General features: G+C 43.0%; 1 protein-coding gene across 5 annotated transcripts in view; it reads right to left on the bottom strand.

Moving 5' to 3' along the window:
• The window catches only part of arfgef3 (ARFGEF family member 3), a 36466-nt gene extending 17553 nt beyond the window's left edge, over positions 1–18913 (bottom strand). For 3 of the 5 annotated variants that reach the window (XM_026355335.1, XM_026355334.1, XM_026355331.1), the window contains exons 1-19: positions 18340–18913; positions 15854–15905; positions 12940–13021; positions 12660–12797; positions 12086–12154; positions 8197–8313; positions 8040–8085; positions 7054–7138; positions 6711–6815; positions 6512–6636; positions 6172–6419; positions 5857–5969; positions 5447–5579; positions 4633–5255; positions 4101–4453; positions 2977–3143; positions 2655–2820; positions 2272–2379; positions 475–690 (exon numbers count right to left, since the gene is read on the bottom strand). In XM_026355335.1, coding sequence (XP_026211120.1) covers positions 475–690; positions 2272–2379; positions 2655–2820; positions 2977–3143; positions 4101–4453; positions 4633–5255; positions 5447–5579; positions 5857–5969; positions 6172–6419; positions 6512–6636; positions 6711–6815; positions 7054–7138; positions 8040–8085; positions 8197–8313; positions 12086–12154; positions 12660–12797; positions 12940–13021; positions 15854–15905; positions 18340–18424 — 3031 coding nt within the window. In that variant the 5' untranslated portion in view covers positions 18425–18913. The remainder of the gene's footprint in view (positions 1–474; positions 691–2271; positions 2380–2654; positions 2821–2976; positions 3144–4100; positions 4454–4632; positions 5256–5446; positions 5580–5856; positions 5970–6171; positions 6420–6511; positions 6637–6710; positions 6816–7053; positions 7139–8039; positions 8086–8196; positions 8314–12085; positions 12155–12659; positions 12798–12939; positions 13022–15853; positions 15906–18339) is intronic. The other 2 variants (XM_026355333.1, XM_026355336.1) reach the window with 2 other exon arrangements.
• Positions 18914–19093: the final 180 nt, after the last annotated feature.

Genomic DNA, 19093 nt, shown 5'->3' on the forward strand with positions numbered 1-19093 from the left:
AATTAGTGTCAAGTTGAAATGAACAATAAAAAGCTTCTGACAGCGAGCTGCACCAGCAGCAGCTTCTCATTCTTCCACTACACCTAAATAGAAGCATCATATTAGAGTAGTTGCTACATTATTTAAAACTACATCCTAAGGATTTTGGGGATGTTATGGATTCACAGGGGAGTAGTACACGATCAGATCATTTGCTAAAAGACCAAGATCTCCATCCACAGCCCAGGTGATGCAGCTTTGAGCTTTCATACAGCTGCTTTTCTTAGTAATGGGTTACAATCGTGCGTTGTCCTGACCTAACAAATGCAAGACAGGAGAGTGAGGAGGATTATCAAGCAACCACACACTGTAAACACCAGGACAAGTTTTCCTACACTGTGTATTCACTGTGTCCTTTTCTGCCTGTGTTTAAGTGGAGAACAGAGGATTCCCTGCAGGGGTCGGATTTTGTCAACAGGTTAACATTTCACTCACCCAGGGCACAGCTGAGCGCAGCAGCTTTGCGAAGGCCATCTAAACTCAGACAGATGGTGTCTCTCTCCCTCTGGCTCTGCTCTTTCACCCCCTCTGCTCCCAGGATGAAGGCCAGGCCCTTGGAACTCCCTGCCATGCGGCCCGTCAGAGGCGTGGACAGCACATCAATCAGGTTTTTCCACACACCGGTAAGGATGAAGCGGGACAAGACAGCACCTGAGAAACATGAACAGGCCTGTTGTTTTAGAGACAGGAGTGAGATGAACAGTTTCCTAGAGCTGCCACCTGCTTGGAAGAGACTCGAGGAGCTGGGGAAGGAAATAAAGCTGAAGTAACTGCTACAGGAGAAAGAAAGAAATTATCAATGTGTTGACGTTCATTAAGCTCGTGCTGCAAAGCCCCACAGTTTCAGTCTGATAGTGAGCATTTACACAGCGAGTGGTTAAAGTAACTAATGATGCTCGCAAGTCAAATAGGAGCAATAACGCTGTTAGCGCGCACACAAACACACAAAGCATTACAGCCATCGGGGGTGACTCAGCAGTGGTTACCATGGCAATTCTGGCCAATCCTTTGTCCTCCACGGGGATGCAGCAGCAGCACAGGTGGTCCCTGACTCATTTTCTCCATCTCTCTCCACCTCTTTTTTCCTCACCAGTCTGTTTCTCCATTCCTTCGTGTTTCTTTGCTGTTCTGTCTCTTTTCTTCCAAATTCCAGTTTTATCAAATGACAGTCAATGAACCCATATCTGCTGTATTTTACATTAAACATTCTAAAATATGTAGTCACCTCCACTAAACTGACTTTATTGGATAAAACAGTTCACTGACGCACTAAACTACAAGCGCAGCAGATCAAGAAAACACAGTTTAAATGCTCAACTGCAAAAACACTTCAATCCAAAAAAAGCAAAACATCCAACAACCAAACAACAAGAAGGCTTGTTGTTGATGTTTGGTGTTGAAGCAGAAAACTGGACTGAAATGAAAGTTTAAATAAAAACATCTTCTATCCATTGATTTTCACTTGAAGCACCTGCAGGTTTAAATCAGTGTTTTGATTGTTTTGTTTTGATTTAATTCCTGCTGCAAGGTGTTAATATGGTAATACACAGCGTACTGCTTCATGGTCTCTCTATATACTTATTAACACACATCAGCACTTCAGGGTAGATTCTAGTTTGTGTTGCACAGTAGAATATAAAACCATCTGTTAATGCCTTGCTTATCTATGTCCTCTAATTTTCATTGAATCACAAAATATGATGGAGCACTTGAACATGCAGCACAATTCTGTGAGGCTTCACCTTTTCAAGTATTTCTAGTGGAGTATTTTGAAAATTACTCCATTTGTGAAAAGTCCTTCATCTTTCATCATCATCTTTATCTTTTAATTAAGAGGTTTATTGACCTCCACTGACGACAGAGGAGAAATAACAAATGTACAAATCAAAATCTAATTTACATACTGAACAATATCAATAATAAGATAATGACTGTTGAACAATTAAAAAATCGAAATAATAATAATATCAGCACAATCAAGAGTAACAAGAGGCCCCTTAAATTTAAACCAAACAACATTTGAACACGGGTTGAAAAGTGGATTCAAGCCCAAGATGCAGCTTTCCAGTAATGGAAAATTGGAAAGAAATGTATCTTGGCGTTGCAGGACACTGCAGTTCCTCATGCCAGCAATAAAAATGAAGCAGATGCCTCGTTGAAGCCAGCGAAGACCATCCCACCTGTCACATTATACACAATGCTGAGTACAATAGCTAATAATGAGCTGCTGACCTGCCATCACAGTGTCACTGCTGGCCTTGTCACAGCTGAGCGGCGACCGGCTGGACGCCCTCCTGATCATCTGACCTCCAATCGCACTGCTGCCCAGACCGTCGATGTCTGAGAGAGGAACAGGAGAGGACAGACGGGAGAAAACAGGGGAGTAAACAAGTCTGTGTCATTTTTATCACATACATTTGCTTGTATCAATTATATTCTGCATCAAACGTAAGAGTGACTGCAGTAAAGTTTGAAGGATAACAGGTATATAAAAAGTGAGAAAATGGGAGTGACCAGTTTTCATCCCTCATACCAAACTGGGACACGAGCTCCTCGTGTGATTGGAGTCCCCTGAGATGACGCCTATATTTGCACCACATTAGGTTTGTGTGTACCTATCAGCGTGGTGATGAGCGGCAGTGTGTGGTCCTCTGGCGAGCCCCAGTACCCAGCTTCAGCCAGCAGGTTGCGCTCCAACACCTGGTGGTAGAGCTCCTCGATCCAAGCCTGAGACAGAACCACGAGGACCCCGCTGCTCTGGATCAGACGTACAAACTCCTTCTGCACAATGGATAACACACAGACACGGCATCAGATTGTGTTTCTATGCTTCTAGTTTGACCTCATTCGTGTTTCCTTGTGTTAATCGAGTTATTTTTGGAAAGGGTTAGGTAAAGGGTAAAGGGTAACTGATCTTCTGGAAGTAAGAACACTCACCAGGCTGAGGACAGGTGCAAGAGTTCGTCGCCTGTAGTAGTCACAGCAACACAATTTGAGATTGAGCAGCAGAGCGTAGTATGACACCAGGTAGAGACCGTCTGCGTTCATCAGAGACTGACAGCTCAGAGTGTCACCTGCCTCAAAACCTGGAGAGTGGACCCCACCTGACGAGAAAGGTGGAAAGGAGGTGTCGGAGAAATTCTGATTTTACAGATCACCTGTACATAGAGAATTATAATGCGAGTGTGACAATGGGTGAGTCAAGATGAGAGCATAAAGGGGGGAAATGAAGAGAGAAGGAGGGAAACGGAGGAGTAAGACAGACAGACAGTCACTGGGAATTTACAACCTCAACCAAATCATTACCTCAGTTAACTATACAGTTTAATTTGACTCCTAATCTCTCCCAGCAGGCTCCCTGTTACTGCCACTGCTGGATTATGGAGCTTAAAGGATTCCTACCCTGCAGTGATCCATTGTAAAATATATAGATATAATATATATAGTATATATAGAGTATATACATCCTACTGCACATTACAATCAACTGGGAGATGAATATGAATATTATTAACTGTAAATGTGTAGTTTAAATTATTATTAATAGCAAACACAAATCACTCCTAAATGTACACATCTCTGAAGTGTTTTATACTGTGTCCCTTTGTTTCTCATTGAAAGGCACCATGGGAGTTGTAGTTTAGAAAAGAACCATTTTTTTTTCTAACACAAATGTTTCTTTTGTAGCAATGACTCAGTGAATAAAGTGTTTAGGTGTATTTCATAAACACTGTTCAAACAGTTAAGGTCTCAGTTTGGGACTCGGAGAGTTTGCTGCCAACAGAGCAGATTAATAAAGGAAGAGGCTGCTGAACAGATCAGATCGCTCCACCCTCAGTAAATACCCTGTGTTGGTTTAGCTAACACACACACACACACACAGACACACACAGACACACACAGACACACACAGACACACACAGACACACACACACACACACACACACACACACACACACACACACACACACACACACACACACACACACACACACACACACAATAAGAAATCATGTCACATCACCACATAAATCCACAGTCCTGCTCCCTCCCTCTCTCACCAGCCTGCAGCCCAGAGCAGAAGGTGGAGGAGAAGTTCTGTAGTGACACATCCACCTCCGTGGCCGTGGCCAATCCCAGCAGCCGGGGTAGCAGAGCTGCCAGCGACTGCACGAACAGCCTGGCACTGTGCTGGTCGGCTTCCTGGTTACGGAGAAGTTTGAACGACAGGGCAGCCGTGCGCAGGGAGCGGTGGCCCGGGCAGTCACGAGGTGTCTGCTGCTCCTCGTCAGCCAGAGAGACGTTGTCAGAGCCAATGTCAGACACGTCGGAGCGCCCGGAGTCTTTCTCAGCAGCCATGGAGTACTGATCACAGGAGTCGAACTCTGTGCGTGACAAGTCCTGTTCTTCCATACTGGTGGATAAATAGACAGAAGATATTAAGAGTATTTCTATGTCACTGTTCCTCCTCAGCGTTTAAGGCAGTGGACTGACAGTTGTATTACAGTAAGTAAGAGTTTAAGTGCATGATAATAATTCAACTGAAAGAAAAAATAAGTGAACCATCACACACACATACACACATATTTGTACCTGAAGTTGCTCTCACTGTATCGGGACCCTGCCCCGTGGTGAGACCTGGTTCTGGACTCCACAGACAGGAAGTTGGTTATATCAGGGTAGACGAGGGCATGACTCCGCTGCACCACATCTGGAGGAACCACCACTCCTGCTTTCTCTGCCCCTCCTCCACCTCCTCCACCTACACCACCTGCTGCAGCTCTTTCTTTATCTCCTCTTCCTCCATTTTCCCCTCCTCCACCCCCCTCCTCCCTGTGGTTTACATGGTCTGACTGGAGGCTCGGCTCAGGTTTAGTCCCTTCCTGGACGCCGCAGGATGAGGACATGGGGAGGCGGGCATCCTCCCCACACTCCTCTGGTGTGGTGTGGCTCAGTCCAAGGCCAAGCTCCCCTACGTCCAGATCCAGGGTGGTGTGACCGGTTTCAGTGGTGATGCTGATGCTTATGTCGGGACTGCGCTCAGTGGCCCCTGCTGTGGCTACGTTGGAGGAAGAAGAGCTGGGGTCCCAGGGAGCCTGCTCAGAGGACAGGATGTGTCTCTGCCACCTGAAGTCGGCCTCATTAATCTCCATCGACTCACGTGTTGACTCCGTCTCGTCCTTTAGATCGTCCAGTCGTCTGAGGAGAAGTCGAGCCTGGAAAATATAGTTGCTATGTTACTGCTGAATATCAGGATTATTTCCTCCAAACCAACTCAGGCTGACTGGGATACTTTCTGGAAATAAAGAGAAGCAGTTTCAACATCTATGGAAAGTCCTACAACTTTATTTATTCATTTCAGGTGCATTATTAAAACAGCGTCCTGCTTTATGTCTGGGCAGAATACCTGGTCCGGTTGGAGGCCGCGGCCATGTGAAAGCTCATCCAGCGCACCAAGAAGAGCACAGGCACAGGAGACAGAGGAGTAACACGCCTCTATACCTCCCTTCATGCAGGCCTCTGTCATCCCGTCCATCACTCTGTCAGAGGAAGCAGAAACAGACATAATACACACCTGAACTGCTTTTCTTGAAATTAGAATTTATATTGAATTCATTATTGAAACATTTCATGAGGCCTTGTGATCACGATCTATGTTCTGTCAGATTGTCTGTGTGAATTGATTTAATTAGGAAACATAATTTATTTTGCCTATGAATAAACAATTAAAACTAAACTAAACTATTAAAACTATTTTCTACTTTTTAAAAAAACCTAAAACCTCAAATAAAGAATAAAGAGACATGAGTTACTCACAGTTTTAACAGGTCCAAGTGGGCTTTCCTCTTTAAGAAAGAGCGCTTCCTGGTTTCAGTCTCAGCTACACATGGACCAGCAAGGTCGTAAAGCCGCTGAGGACTACCCAGAATCTAACACACACATAAACACATACACTCAGATGTAACCCTTCGTACCACATGTATATATTACATGCATTAAATGCAGTGATTCATATCTTAAACATCAGGTGTTTGCAAGTTGATTTTCATATTCAATCAAGTGAAAACCAGATGTAGGACTGTATCTAAAAACACATTTGGAGAAAAATCTCCTACTCTATCCTCCACCCACCTCCTTCATGATGCGGATGGCCTCTGTCCGATGCTGGGGAGGCGGGTACAACAGGATCCTGTGGTAGAGCGACTGCAGCACCGGTTTCATTGACTCCACACAGCTCACCAGACGCACAAGCTCTGCTGCGATGTAACACACTGTCCGCACTACAGGCGCAATCCTGGCAGGGGCGCTGGAGGAGCAGCCAGAGCCCCTGCCTTGATCAGATACACTTCCAGTGGAGGAATCCACCTCCTGGCTGATTCCTGGAAGAGAGAAACAGGAACATAAAGCCTCCTCATTTTCCTTCCAACTTACCAAACGTTACCACAGTGTTGTATCACTTGAATCCATTTACCTAGACTCAGTCTCTCTGAAAGCCGGTCTCGTTCTGAAGGCCCCATGTAACCGTGGTGGGAAGTGATGGTTTTGTCGTTGACGGGATTTCCCATGATCGCCACAAGTGATGGACACAGCTGCTTCCTGGAAGAAGAAAAACAATTCATTCATAAAATGTAGATAAGTTCAAACAGAAGCATAATATTAACTATTCTTACCATACAAGGTCTGTGAAACCTCTGGACAGGTGCATTGTGGGAGGACAGCTGCTGAGCATGGAGAGGATGCACTCCAGGTAGAGCAGCTGCAGGAGCTGGTTCTCACTGGAGAAATATACACAAAAAGCCTAAATGTGTTAAAAGTCAGACAGTCTCAGAATTTATAATAATAATAATTATTATGTTTTAATCTAAATTCAAAAGGTGTTCCTCGTCAACTCTTAAACACGTGTTTGCTGTTCTTCACACTCATTATCGACAGGTGTATGTCATAATAATCCCCAGACTGTTTGCAGCCATGCTAATACCTTAAATGCCTTTTTGTATTTAAATGTGAACTTACCTGTCCACTGACTCCAGCTTCTCACAGAAAACTGTCAGAACTGTCACCACATCTTCATACAGAGCCTGACTGGTGGGAGAAATATCTGCAAACACACACAGACACACCATAACCAGGAGAAATCACAAAACCTACTTTATCTTTATTCAATATGTACATGAAGTGATAAAACTCTCATTACTTTCCCACGTCCAACTCTCTCACACACCTCCACATTTTTCTGTAATGAATAAAAGTAAATCAATACCTCCTCTGTGAACCCGTTAGGCGCCCTGTCTGCAGAGGCATCCATCTACACCGTTCGTGTGTGTGTGTGTGTGTGTGTGTGTGTGTGTGTGTGTGTGTGTGTGTGAGTGAAAGAGAGACTGTTCATAGTGAATCATAAAGAAGCCCTGTCTTCTTACTACCTGCAGACAGGTGATTACAGTGGTTTTATGACAGCTATAAAATAGTTTGTGCTGCACACTAAACATGACAAAAAGTCCAGAAAGTAGCAGCTTTATGAATCTTGAGAAAAGTGGAAAAAGAAGATCCAGAGTTTGGAAATACATCCATTTCCCAGAATGTTTCAGTTTTCCTGTAACTTCCCTGTGAGCATTTTTAATGCTGGAAGGATAAGTGTGCTGTAGCTGGAGAATCACATCCTAAAGTGTCCATCAATAATGTCCATAGAAAGCAATTACACTCAGCGGCTGCTTAATTAAACACTGTACAGCCCAGAGCAATTCAATGCACTAGTGTTTCTATCAAGTCTATTTTATTTTGTCGATACTGGTTCGATTTTGTTGACATGGTCATAGGTCATAATTTAATCATATGTTTAAACAGTGAGGTCATAGTGAGGGTGTAGTGCTGGACTGTATCATAGTCTGAGGTGTTTCTAATAACCTGAACGGCACTTGATTAAACTGTACGTAGCTCTGCACGCTTAGCATGGCATGTTTTTCTAGTGCTGCTCATGAGAACTGCTGAGGTGAAGGACGTACCTCTTCTCTGCAGCGGTGGTGCAGTCACCTCTTCTCCATCTGCACCCTGGGGAGCAAAACATAGCAAGAGGGATGTTTACTGTGAGCCTGTTTTCTATCCACGCAGACAGAGCTGCTGCGTCTACTGTATGGTGTGAGCTTTATAAGAGTGTGTGACCTCTTGTCTGTGTCGCAGCTGCAGAGTCAGGTCTCCCAGTATCTGGCTCAGCGTGGCTCTGACTGCTGTGTTGATGCTGCGCTGGTGACAGCTGGACACATAGGTCTCAATACACACCTAAACACACACACACATGCACACAACAACATCTGTCACTGTGTGATCCTTCATATGAAAACAGAAACGCTGTGACGCAAAGTCCCAAGAAAGTCTCAGACAGACTCTGATCTGTCAGAGAGACTTGTGAGAGGTTTCCATTGGCGTCACAGGTTACCGTGGTGACCGGACCAAGGACACGGATGGGGGCAGGGGCTTGTGATGGCACAGTGTGTCACATATTTTCCAACCAGAAGAGAAGGTCACAGAGTAAACACTGAGGATCTCTGGAAGGTAGCAGCAGTTGGACAGCAGCTGAGAACATGATGCACTGCTCAGTAAAGTGTATTGTATGTATTAGGTTCTCATGAAAACGGTGGAGAACACATTGGACATTTATTCTAGTAAATGCAAACACTTACACACAAACTAACTATAAAGCAATAACTATAAAAACGCACTCACTGACAATTCTCCAACAAAGAACAATCGAATCATTCATAAAGCTGAATTCTGCATCACACCAACACATTGTTCCTTCAGTCGAATTTATATGATAATGATACTAGAAGCTGACTTCCAGGGGTGAGATCAAATAAGGTAACACTTCTTCTCCTTTTTGAATGTGTTTATAAATGAATTGACTTTATGGCTGTTCATTTTTTGTATTTCACTAAATACTGATTTTCTTTTTCTCCTGTACTGAAAGCATGTATTAATATTTTTAAACTTTTTTTTTTTTCCATTTGTTGTCATAATAAATTTTAATTCAATTAAATTTAAACTCAGATAATTCAGTGTGGAGAACTTGACTTGGTAGGAAAATTAAAGTGGTAGATGTTTATTTGCCCGTGTTACGCCTACTCGTAGCTCACTCCCATGTAAATTATCTTCAGAATTGTTTTAAGGTTTTAGTTTAGAGTTGGTTTAGTTCATGTAGATGATTAGACACGGTTTTCTGGGATTTAAATAGTTGGAACACGTTTAGAGCGATATGCAGTCGGAAAGGAAAACCTTTTCAAAACATAATAACCACAGACACCAACACCAAGATGAACTCGCCCGTTGACCACTTTTACCAAAATAATCCAAATTTACACTGCTTGGCTAAATTCTTGGGAATAATACTGTGATGACTGAATGAGTGGAACACTGATTGGGAGAGGGATTGTTCAAGTGCACAAATCCTTACAGAGCAAAACTGGCTGGGTTTGAAGGGAGGAGTTATAAAACATGTCAATAATGCAGAACCCAGGCCAGGATTTATTTTACCCATTACCAAAGATCTCTTCTATCCTTTCAGCAGAGAGGGGCTGAGAATTAACAGGCACAGCCTTCTGTTATGCTTTGAACAAAGAGCATCCCAGATAATCATATTAAGATTTAAAGCCTCAGGGATGTTTTACACCATCTGTGCTTAATCAATGAAAGATCAATACATCCTGCATCGCTGTGTCTGACAACAGCAGTAAGTGCAGTATGAACTCTATGTGTGTGAGATGGTCAGGGGAGGAAGCCACACCTTTCGATTCCTCTAGTTCCAAGACTTGTACTAATCACAGGCCATTAATGTTAAGTTGACAGCAACAGTTTAGTGTAAGTAGAAATGTGACTTAATAATTTACCTTCAGTAATAATTCATTTAAATATAAGATTACGTTAATGGACAATAGGAGGATTCACTTGGCGAATGTTCATAAGACTGTGATCATAGATACTTCGACAGGGAAGAAACTTAAAAACAGACCAAAAGAAAGCAGAAGCTGGGAGGAAACTAAACCTGCGGCTGCAAGAGCTGCGACAGTCCAAGCCAGTATGAAGTCTGTCCGCGTCTATAGGCAGACCAATCAGAGAGACCTCTCTCTGACGGGATGTTATCTTAGCAAATTAATGTACAAGACAATAAATGGACCCTGGAGTAGCTGTAAACCATGTGTGCTGAGAGGTGTGAAAATAGTAAGCTGCTAGTTGGTGCCCCTGCATTTCCAGTGCCATTTTAAACATTTCTAATAAAATCTAATAAAGTGGTGCTGACAGACTCTCCAGCCACCGAGTATTATGACCCAACACAGACAGAAACACACACACACACACCAGATGGCTGGCTGTGGAAGCACAGGTCCCATTAACACAAAATGTTGACCAGGTTTTTATGAGCTGTAAATAGACATCAAACATCAAACCTGGGTACAGGGACTGCTGCTGCTGAGGGATGTGATGTTACAGGAAAGATAACTATCTGCAATTTGGAAAATAATTAACAGTTTTTGACATTTCGGTTTTTGTTTGGAGATAACAGGGGTGGCAGGTCTGCACACAGATGACATTTTTAGTTGATTACATTTCTGCTCAGGATAAGCATCCCCAGAAGCTTCCCTGTGTGTGATTGTTAGATCATTCTTGTATTGTGTCCTCCTCAGGGGAATTATTAATAAACTGTCACATATTCTCTTGAGAGGAGTCTGCAGAAACTTTGTAACTTGGCCCTATGTCTAGAGGCTGTGTTTGTATTGTGATCCAGTTTAAGTGACGCATCAAAATGTCCATGAATCCACTCCTGCAACAGAAACGTTTCCTCTGTTGTTAATCCTTATGTTTAGTATGTTCCAGACACATTCTCCAAAAGGGACAGTGTGAATACACTACTTGTGTTATAATGGGATGTAGCATGTGTTAGGTTTTTTTGCACAAAGCAAATGTTTCTTTAACTTTGTGAAAATGATGCAGAAGAAGTAACTTCACCAGGCTCTGTTGATGATTACCAATTTTGCTGGGTGTCAATTTCACTTAACTGTAGCTACTGTGAATCAGAACTGACTGTAGACGCCATTTTACACAACAGAGCAAGATAAAGACTTTCCAGAGCCATCGTTTAAGCCCACAGAGGATGAATTTTCAATCCTCTAATGTTACCAGAGTCCTTTAAAGTTGTGCAGAGCCGGGGAAAATCCACAGAAGACCTCTACAAAAGAGGATTTGAGTGACTTTGCATCTAACAATGACAGATACAGTAGAATGGGAACACAGCTTTGTGTGAGTTGTGATTCTGAGCACCAGCCATCTCTGGTAGAGTTTGTGCACCAAAACATTCTTCAGCTAGATTGTTCCAATATGCCACTTCCTTGTTCACATTGTAAATTTTTCATCTCAAAAGTCTCCTTCAAATGTGCCAGTCCCTATTCTTGTCTGTGTTTGTGTGTGTGCAGGAACCCTCATCTCAACTTTGTGAATAATTGATGATTACTGCATGAGACAGGGCCTTTGGGTCAACACAGATGGAGCAAAGCCTCTCATTTAAAAACGAATGAGTTCATGTACCACTTGCTTCACAGTTCACTGTTAGGATAATGGCATTTGTCAATGGTGCCGTCTGGGACCGTTAAATCAATACTGTGACCACAAAGAAACCCTGTGCCTCAAACGTCCTTTTTTACATTAAAGGGTAAGAAGTGCTCCCCAATGAAAAAGTGAAAGAACGTTCAGTTTCAGACATGAGAACAGTGCATTTAGTTTTAAACGCCTTACAGGAAACTATTCTAGTCTACCCAAGTCTTGTACAGCCTTCTATTGTCTGGAGTCACCACAACAGTTCCTTTATAATGACCTGTGCAGGATGGTCGTTAACCAATAACTGTTTGGGGTAAAAGACGTTGCCCATAACGACCTCTAATATTCCCAACAGCAGCTGAACAAGGGATGTCATTTATACATTTCCCTGTTTGTTTCTAGATGTAAAATATCAAATATCTGATGATAAAGCCAAAGTGTATCAAACTGTTTCAGGTTAACCTACCTCAGCAATCCGCAGGATGGAGTCTCCATTAATGTCAAAGTTTGGTGAGTAGGTGATACACAGCAGGACCTGCACACAGGAGACACAAACACTCTTCTGCTTTCTAAAGAAAGAATTAAGACTGTGATGAATGCACCTACTGCATTTCATAATGTGGAGAAGACCAATTTAACAGCTCAGAGAAAAGGACTGTAACTTTAGTCAATATTGAGTTGAGCACAAGCTGGAGGATCTGTCAGCTAAAATAAGAGAGAGCACAACATGAGGTGCCTAACAGAGCAGAGCAGAGCAGAGCAGAGGGGCCAAATTACAGGAAACCATCAATGCAAACTAAAAAGCTGCAATGTAAGCAGTATTCTCTTCAGGGGGAGCTGTTCATCTGCTGAGCTTATTTACTGTACATGTCTTTGCTCATTTTAATGAGCAACTGCCACAGACTGAGTGTGAAATGTGCAATTTTGTACAGAAAAAAGAAAGTTAACTTTTAAAAACGCACATCTTTTAGCAGAATCCAGAGATTAATTTATTCTGGGACCCGGGGCAAATAGCAACGTCGTACATCCACAGTTCTCACCTTCATGACTTCCACCTGCAGGTCTTCATGGAGAGAAGGGGTGACTCTGATGGCCTCCAACATCTGGCTGAGCAGCTGCTTCTCCAGGACCTCCACCTCCATACCCCCACCCACAAACCTGTCCTCACACAGGAGCTTCTGATTGGAGAAAGCAGAGGGAAGAGGGCATCCAGAGACAGACCATCGTCATGTCAAAATATAACTAATGTTGTTGCAACCCACAGATATTTTTAATTACAGTTAACCGTTACATTCGTGTTGTGTTCTTTTTTCCCAGTACCTGCATTCCAGTTAGTGCCATCTGTCCCAGTTTGGTGTTTTTAGACTCCAGAGCCATCTGGAGAGGCAGCAGACAGTGTTCTCTGGAAGCACAAAAACACAAGCACAGGTTACAACAACTGTGGCATCATTCATGCTTTCTGTGCGACGTCTTCAGTAAAACCTGACTATTGGAGCAAAACACTGGGATTCTACATAATCCAGTCAGAGTCAAACTGACAGTAAACAGATGGGAGTGACTCATATTTGCATGAGTTGACGTGCATCACAGATACTGTTGTTCTCGGACTTCAATAAATATGAAGATGATGATATTTTGGGGCTATGAAAGTAAAACACAGCAGCAGATAATGAGGTGCTCTTGGTCTTGACCTCCATGATGAACTCCAGATCTGCCTCTCGCTCTCCTGCTCTTAGTGACACTGTATATACTTCAAGTTAAGAATATTAAATCACAAGCGAGAGAAGCGCAGCAGGAACGATCAATCAATCATCAACCACAGACACACAGAGCTTCTCTAATCACATAAGAACGTGAGATGGAAGTCTGACTCTCTTAACCATCTATTTCGTTTTAGGTTTTCGGCTTTAGACAACCCTGCATATGTTAAAACAGAGAGAGACAGAGAGCTCCTTCTCCCAACACTGACTTCCATGCATCAATGACATTTATATAGACAGAGTCTATATAAATCTAAAAGTCTAAGCTGCTCAGGTACAAAATACTGATGCCTCTTTACTATCTGCAGCCTATTAATGCTGTCAGTGATTGTGTATCTAACCATAATAAACTTGTTGTGCTCCAATCTGAATTGGAAAAACAACACTAAAGCCCATACTGGTTGCAATGACTTAACATCATTTTAAGCAGGAGCTACAAAACAAAACAGTTCTCAACTTCACCCAGACACCAGCATCCACCCTGCTGCACACGGATGGATGATCTACAACAATAATAACTGCAAAAACTTTGCATCTTTCATAAACATCCCTGAACAGGATACATGGTGTCAACAATAAATGAATAAGCCCAGTTAAAAATGGTAACCAGTTACTAATGTTCTGCTCAGTGCTCACAAACTGTTTTTATTCATGTGTCACTATGAGGAGGCTAACTGCTGCAGCACACTAACAGAAGTGTTTATGTCAGAATTTATTAAAGAATAACTTCATAAATTCATGAATGACTTTACTCAGGTAAAAACATAATGTTGGCAAACAAAACCAGTTTAATCCAGTTAATCCAGGGTCTGTTAAATAACCCACTAAGCTGAACATGCCTCTTTTTCTTCACAGTTTCTCTGCTCTGTCTTGCTTTGTGCTGTACACTCGCTCTCGCCCTGTCTCCCTCTCATTATTTGTAGTTGGGTGAGTCACCGTGCTCCACTGTTGATAGTGGACTGAGCTGTCACAACTGCACAGTTTCAAAGGAGGCTGCAAAGAGTCACAGTTGGCACAGAAGTCAGTATTTATGCTGAGTCCAGTCTCTACTTATAAGCAAACTAATAATATAGCAAGATGAAAACAATGAGGTGGCACAAACACACTAATCAACAATTATACATTTTCTCAATCAAAACTATCATTCTGTCAACCAAAGCTGTCCCATAGCAACTATCCCTCACAAAGGACTATTGTTCTATCCAGTCTGTAAAAGAACTGTAGGTGTCGTCGTTGTCTGAGAGGCTGAGAGTCCATTTTACAGTAAGAGGCTTGAAATCATTCTTGTAGAGACACACTGGCTGAGGAACAACACACTGCATTACAAAGACATTATCATCAATATTTAATCTAATCATCTCTAATAAAACAACACAGGTTATTCATTGAATAATTTATGGAGTGTTGAGCTCCAACAGCATGCAGAATTTATGGCACCATCATCACTGTCTGACGGCAGCAGCCACTCGTCATTCACTTTACTTTGACATTTTACACATTTACACACTTTCAACCAGACTTTAGTTCACAGACAAGCTACAAGAATCACAGGTCTCTCGAAACTTTCTGCAATGAAACACTAAGATACCGTCCACCAAGTAGTGCTGTGAAAGGACATATAACACTTTAGCACAGCGTCTGGCAGCCACATCAGAAATCCACACATTTCTGGCTACACTCAGCGCGACCAGCTGTCTGCATTTTTAAATATCCATCTGGTTTTCTCAGAGGGCATGGACTCAATAAGATGAACACCTGTATAATCCAATGCAGTATAATCCAAAAGAGCAGGCCTGCATAAATCCTACTTGAAGCCTGTGATCAGGTTTTGTTCACACGTTTTGGATTCTATCGTTATTGTTGAGGTCATAGTTTATGACGCTGTTTCTCATTATAACAATTAGAATTATATCAAAGTACTGATGTGTTGTTTCAGTCTAACTCCTCCTTTTGAAAATTCAGAGTCACCAGACAATGTGAACAATATGACAACGTGTTGTTGGATTTGCTTCAGAGCCGACGTATTACATGTACAATCTTGGACAGTTAGTCTTTGGCAGAATGGCCCCAACCTGAGCCTGCAGTGTTTGCATTATCAACTCAGGAAGTATTTAATCATTCAAATCATACTCTGTGTAAAATTGATGTATGTACGCCAGAGGGCTGACTCAGGAACGGTTTGAATATTCAGTTATCTGATCCCTGCTGCAGTAAAGCACAAAGGCTGTAGAGTATTTGTAGCTGCAAGGCAAAGCTGACTAGTTAACAGTGTCACTACTGAATCCGAGCTTTTCAGATGTGCCAGCAAAGCTAACATCTCATTTACATGTAGGCTACTACATACAGTCGTATGACCATTTCCCATCAACACAGGACACATATCTTCACTCTGTTTAATGTTCTGCTAACTTCATGCCATTCAAGCTTTGTGTGAAGTGAGCAGGGATGAAATTATGAAATTAAACTGAACTTACCGGAGTTGTGACGAAGAAATTTTGGTTGATCCATTCTGAGACTCAAGAGTTTCTGTAAAGATAAAAATAAGAGTTATGTTCTCTACTAAATTTACCTAAAACAAAAGAAATGAATTCCCCGCTGCAGCATCCTCTGTCCGTTGGGCTCAGAAAGATCAGATATGTAGTATTCATATATTTTCTTACAAACACATTTTAAATGGCTGCTGTATCTGATCGGTCGGTGCCATAGAGCTCCACAGATGTCCAAAAATAGTCTCCTGCTGACAGAAATACTCACTTGAGCACTGAATGTGCATTAATTCATCACTGAAAACTCACTAACAAATACTATATTTCCTCCTGTTTGAATAATGTTTGACAGAAACCACAGAAGCTGTTTCAGAAATGAGGCTTTCTTTAAATGAATCTACACATTTGTGATTTGTGAGTCATCTTCAGTTAAAAATAGTTTAAATTAGAAAACTGTGTAATCACACCAAATCAAAAGTAACACGTTTACTGCTGAAATGAACTCGGGTGATGAATATTGAACGTCATGCTGTGTGCTGCATGTTTCCTGTTAGAAAACTGAAATTTGAGACTTGCTGATATTTCTGAAATCACAAAAATCTCCTGCTACCCTGCACAGGCTATCATGTTGCATACATGCTTCAAGGTTTAGTGTAGACTACCCTGAATATTGCCATACTGGTGCCCTGTGTCTGTCACTGCACAGCCCTTCACTGGCTGAGTCTACTGGCATCATTCTCACACACCTCAAACTACACTGTTAACCCGTGACAGTCAGAGGAGAAGGAGTGTGTGCTTTCAAGGTCTGCACAACACTTTGGTCGTGCCCAGTTAGGTTTAAACGTGATCTCGGAGTGTGTGCGCAGCCATACAGTGATTCACATGACACACGATTCACCCTTCATCAGCACAACGTGAATCCATCTTCTTGCTGTGTCACAGAGTTTCATCTTCCACTAAAAGGTCAGGCTGCCCATCACACCCACTAACACTAATAATACCATCACTGACGTCAGCACAAAACACGTCCACAGGTTTCACTTGGGTTTTATAAATTGTGTGCGAGGTTGTTTCAATGAAATTAAGTGACGCGACTTGTAAACGGTTTAGCAAAGAAAGAGAAACGGTGGAGAAATCCCTGACCTGGCACAGGGTTTCTATCCTGAAAATCGTTTCCTGTTGTTAAGGTTCTTTGTGGTTTCTCTACGTTACTCTAAGTCCCTCTACTGAGAATCGTTTTAACCTGACAGCCCAATTAGCAGGGTATTAAAGGACTAGTGAGTCAGCAAAAATAACTGTCCTAATGATTGCTGTTGTTATGATGTCATGCTTTTCTTCTGCTAGGCTGCTGTACGGCTGGGACGGCGTTTATCCAAGGAACACAGCCTCATGTTTTCAGGGCCTTGAATAATAATAATAATTATAATAATAATAATAAGAAGAACAACAACAACAACAACAACAACAACAAACTGTAACAACTGAGTGACTTACTGTATGTCACATGCATCATATCATAATACGACTGTTTGTTAAAATCTATTATCACAGCTGCTTCAATTCTAAACTCTGTATTTAGAAATCCCACCATCGCCTCCTTCCAGTTAATGTTGACTCTTATCTTCTGTGGGAACAGTTTAATGAAGTCGACGGTTGACGACCTGTGACGAGTCTGTTCCTCAGACTTGACACTAATTGCTCAGGTGTGTCTCAGTAATATGTGGACCACAGGTCTCTCACAGTGTTTGATAGGAGAAAGTTTTCTTAAGAGTCTGCAATCGAACCCTGAGACAGACAACTAATCACATTCACACCTATGGACCAGGTCTATGGTGCACGTGATACTCATGTTTATAATCCTCTGATATTTTTCTCACATGCTGCTTTCAAATGTAACGATAAGCATTTTAAACTGTCTGTCTCCCATAAGACTCCAACACAAAGAATAATTCAGCCATGAAACCAGGTAATTATGGGAACACTGTGTGAGGTGTATCTGAACACAGTCACATCACATCCAGCAGTGTTTTACAGTAAACACATGTAACTTCACATTAGGATGAACTGAAGTGGGGCTAGAGGTGCATTCAGGAGCAGCCTGGTAGTCAGGAAAAGTTAGTTTCCCTATTAAAAAGAAAAAGCAGCTGCTGAATAATGAGAAGTTGTCTTTACTTCACAGGTGTATGAGTTTCTAACAGCCAACAGTCCCTGTTGGTTCTTCTACACAAACACAGCAGATCTTCTGGCTGCAGGAGCTTCATGGACTTGGACTTGGACACCACCGTCAATTTAGGACCAACAATAGCAATTTCCCTGTTTCTAAAGATAGTTGCGTTTTAAAGCAGAGGCCTCTGAGATGACTGTGGCTGTGTCTGTTTCCTAAACGCTAGCAGGTGGATGCAGACGCTTGTCCACCCCCCACCCTCCACCCTCCACCCCCCAGCTGGGGAGCCGGGGGCTGCCAGTGCACTCACCGCAGGCGTGCACGCAGGCGTCGCGGATTCCTTTATGCTTGTGTCCGGACGCGTCTCTCTGCAGCTTTCGCAGGATTTCCTCCATGCTGGCTCCAAACGAGGACCGGCCTAATAATGGCACAGAGCAGACACACGGTCGGGACTGGCTGGGCCCGAGGAGCCTCGGTGTGGGCCTGCCTGGGATGTTTTAAGGGTGCAGTGACATGACAGCATCCCTGAACCCCCCCCCCCGATGAAAGCGATGATTCACTCCCTGCGCGCAGCCAGTGGTGCCAGGCCGGCCGTGGATCCTGGAAGGAGGAAGGAGGAAGCGTCTGAGGGTCTGGACACCACCCGCGGCTCCGACTTCACCGGCAGCGGAGAGAGGAGCTGACACCGTCAGATACTCGTCGTGTGTGTCTCCGGTCCAGTAACGTGTCCATCCGGTGCTTCAACACCTGATCATCTCCGTCAGCACCACCGTCCCTTCAGATCCGCTCCAGCTGATACTTGTGTTCTTCACAGAGTCCAGATCCGGTTTCTTCCATCCCTCTTAATCCGGGTGGATCCGGGAAAACACCACAGCGCTAAAAGGCGGATTCTCTCCAACCTGGCAACACAGTATTTACGCTGCTTCTCTGTGGAGACGCGTCAAACTGTGGCGCGGACGGGTGGAGCGGACGGGTGGAGGGTTTGGATCGGGATCCTCGACCTGAGCCAGGGGACAGGTGGAGGAGGAGTAACGATAAAGTTCCATTATATTTAATATGTCATA

This window comes from Anabas testudineus, chromosome 15 (assembly GCF_900324465.2).
Source record: "Anabas testudineus chromosome 15, fAnaTes1.2, whole genome shotgun sequence".
Taxonomy (NCBI): domain Eukaryota; kingdom Metazoa; phylum Chordata; class Actinopteri; order Anabantiformes; family Anabantidae; genus Anabas; species Anabas testudineus.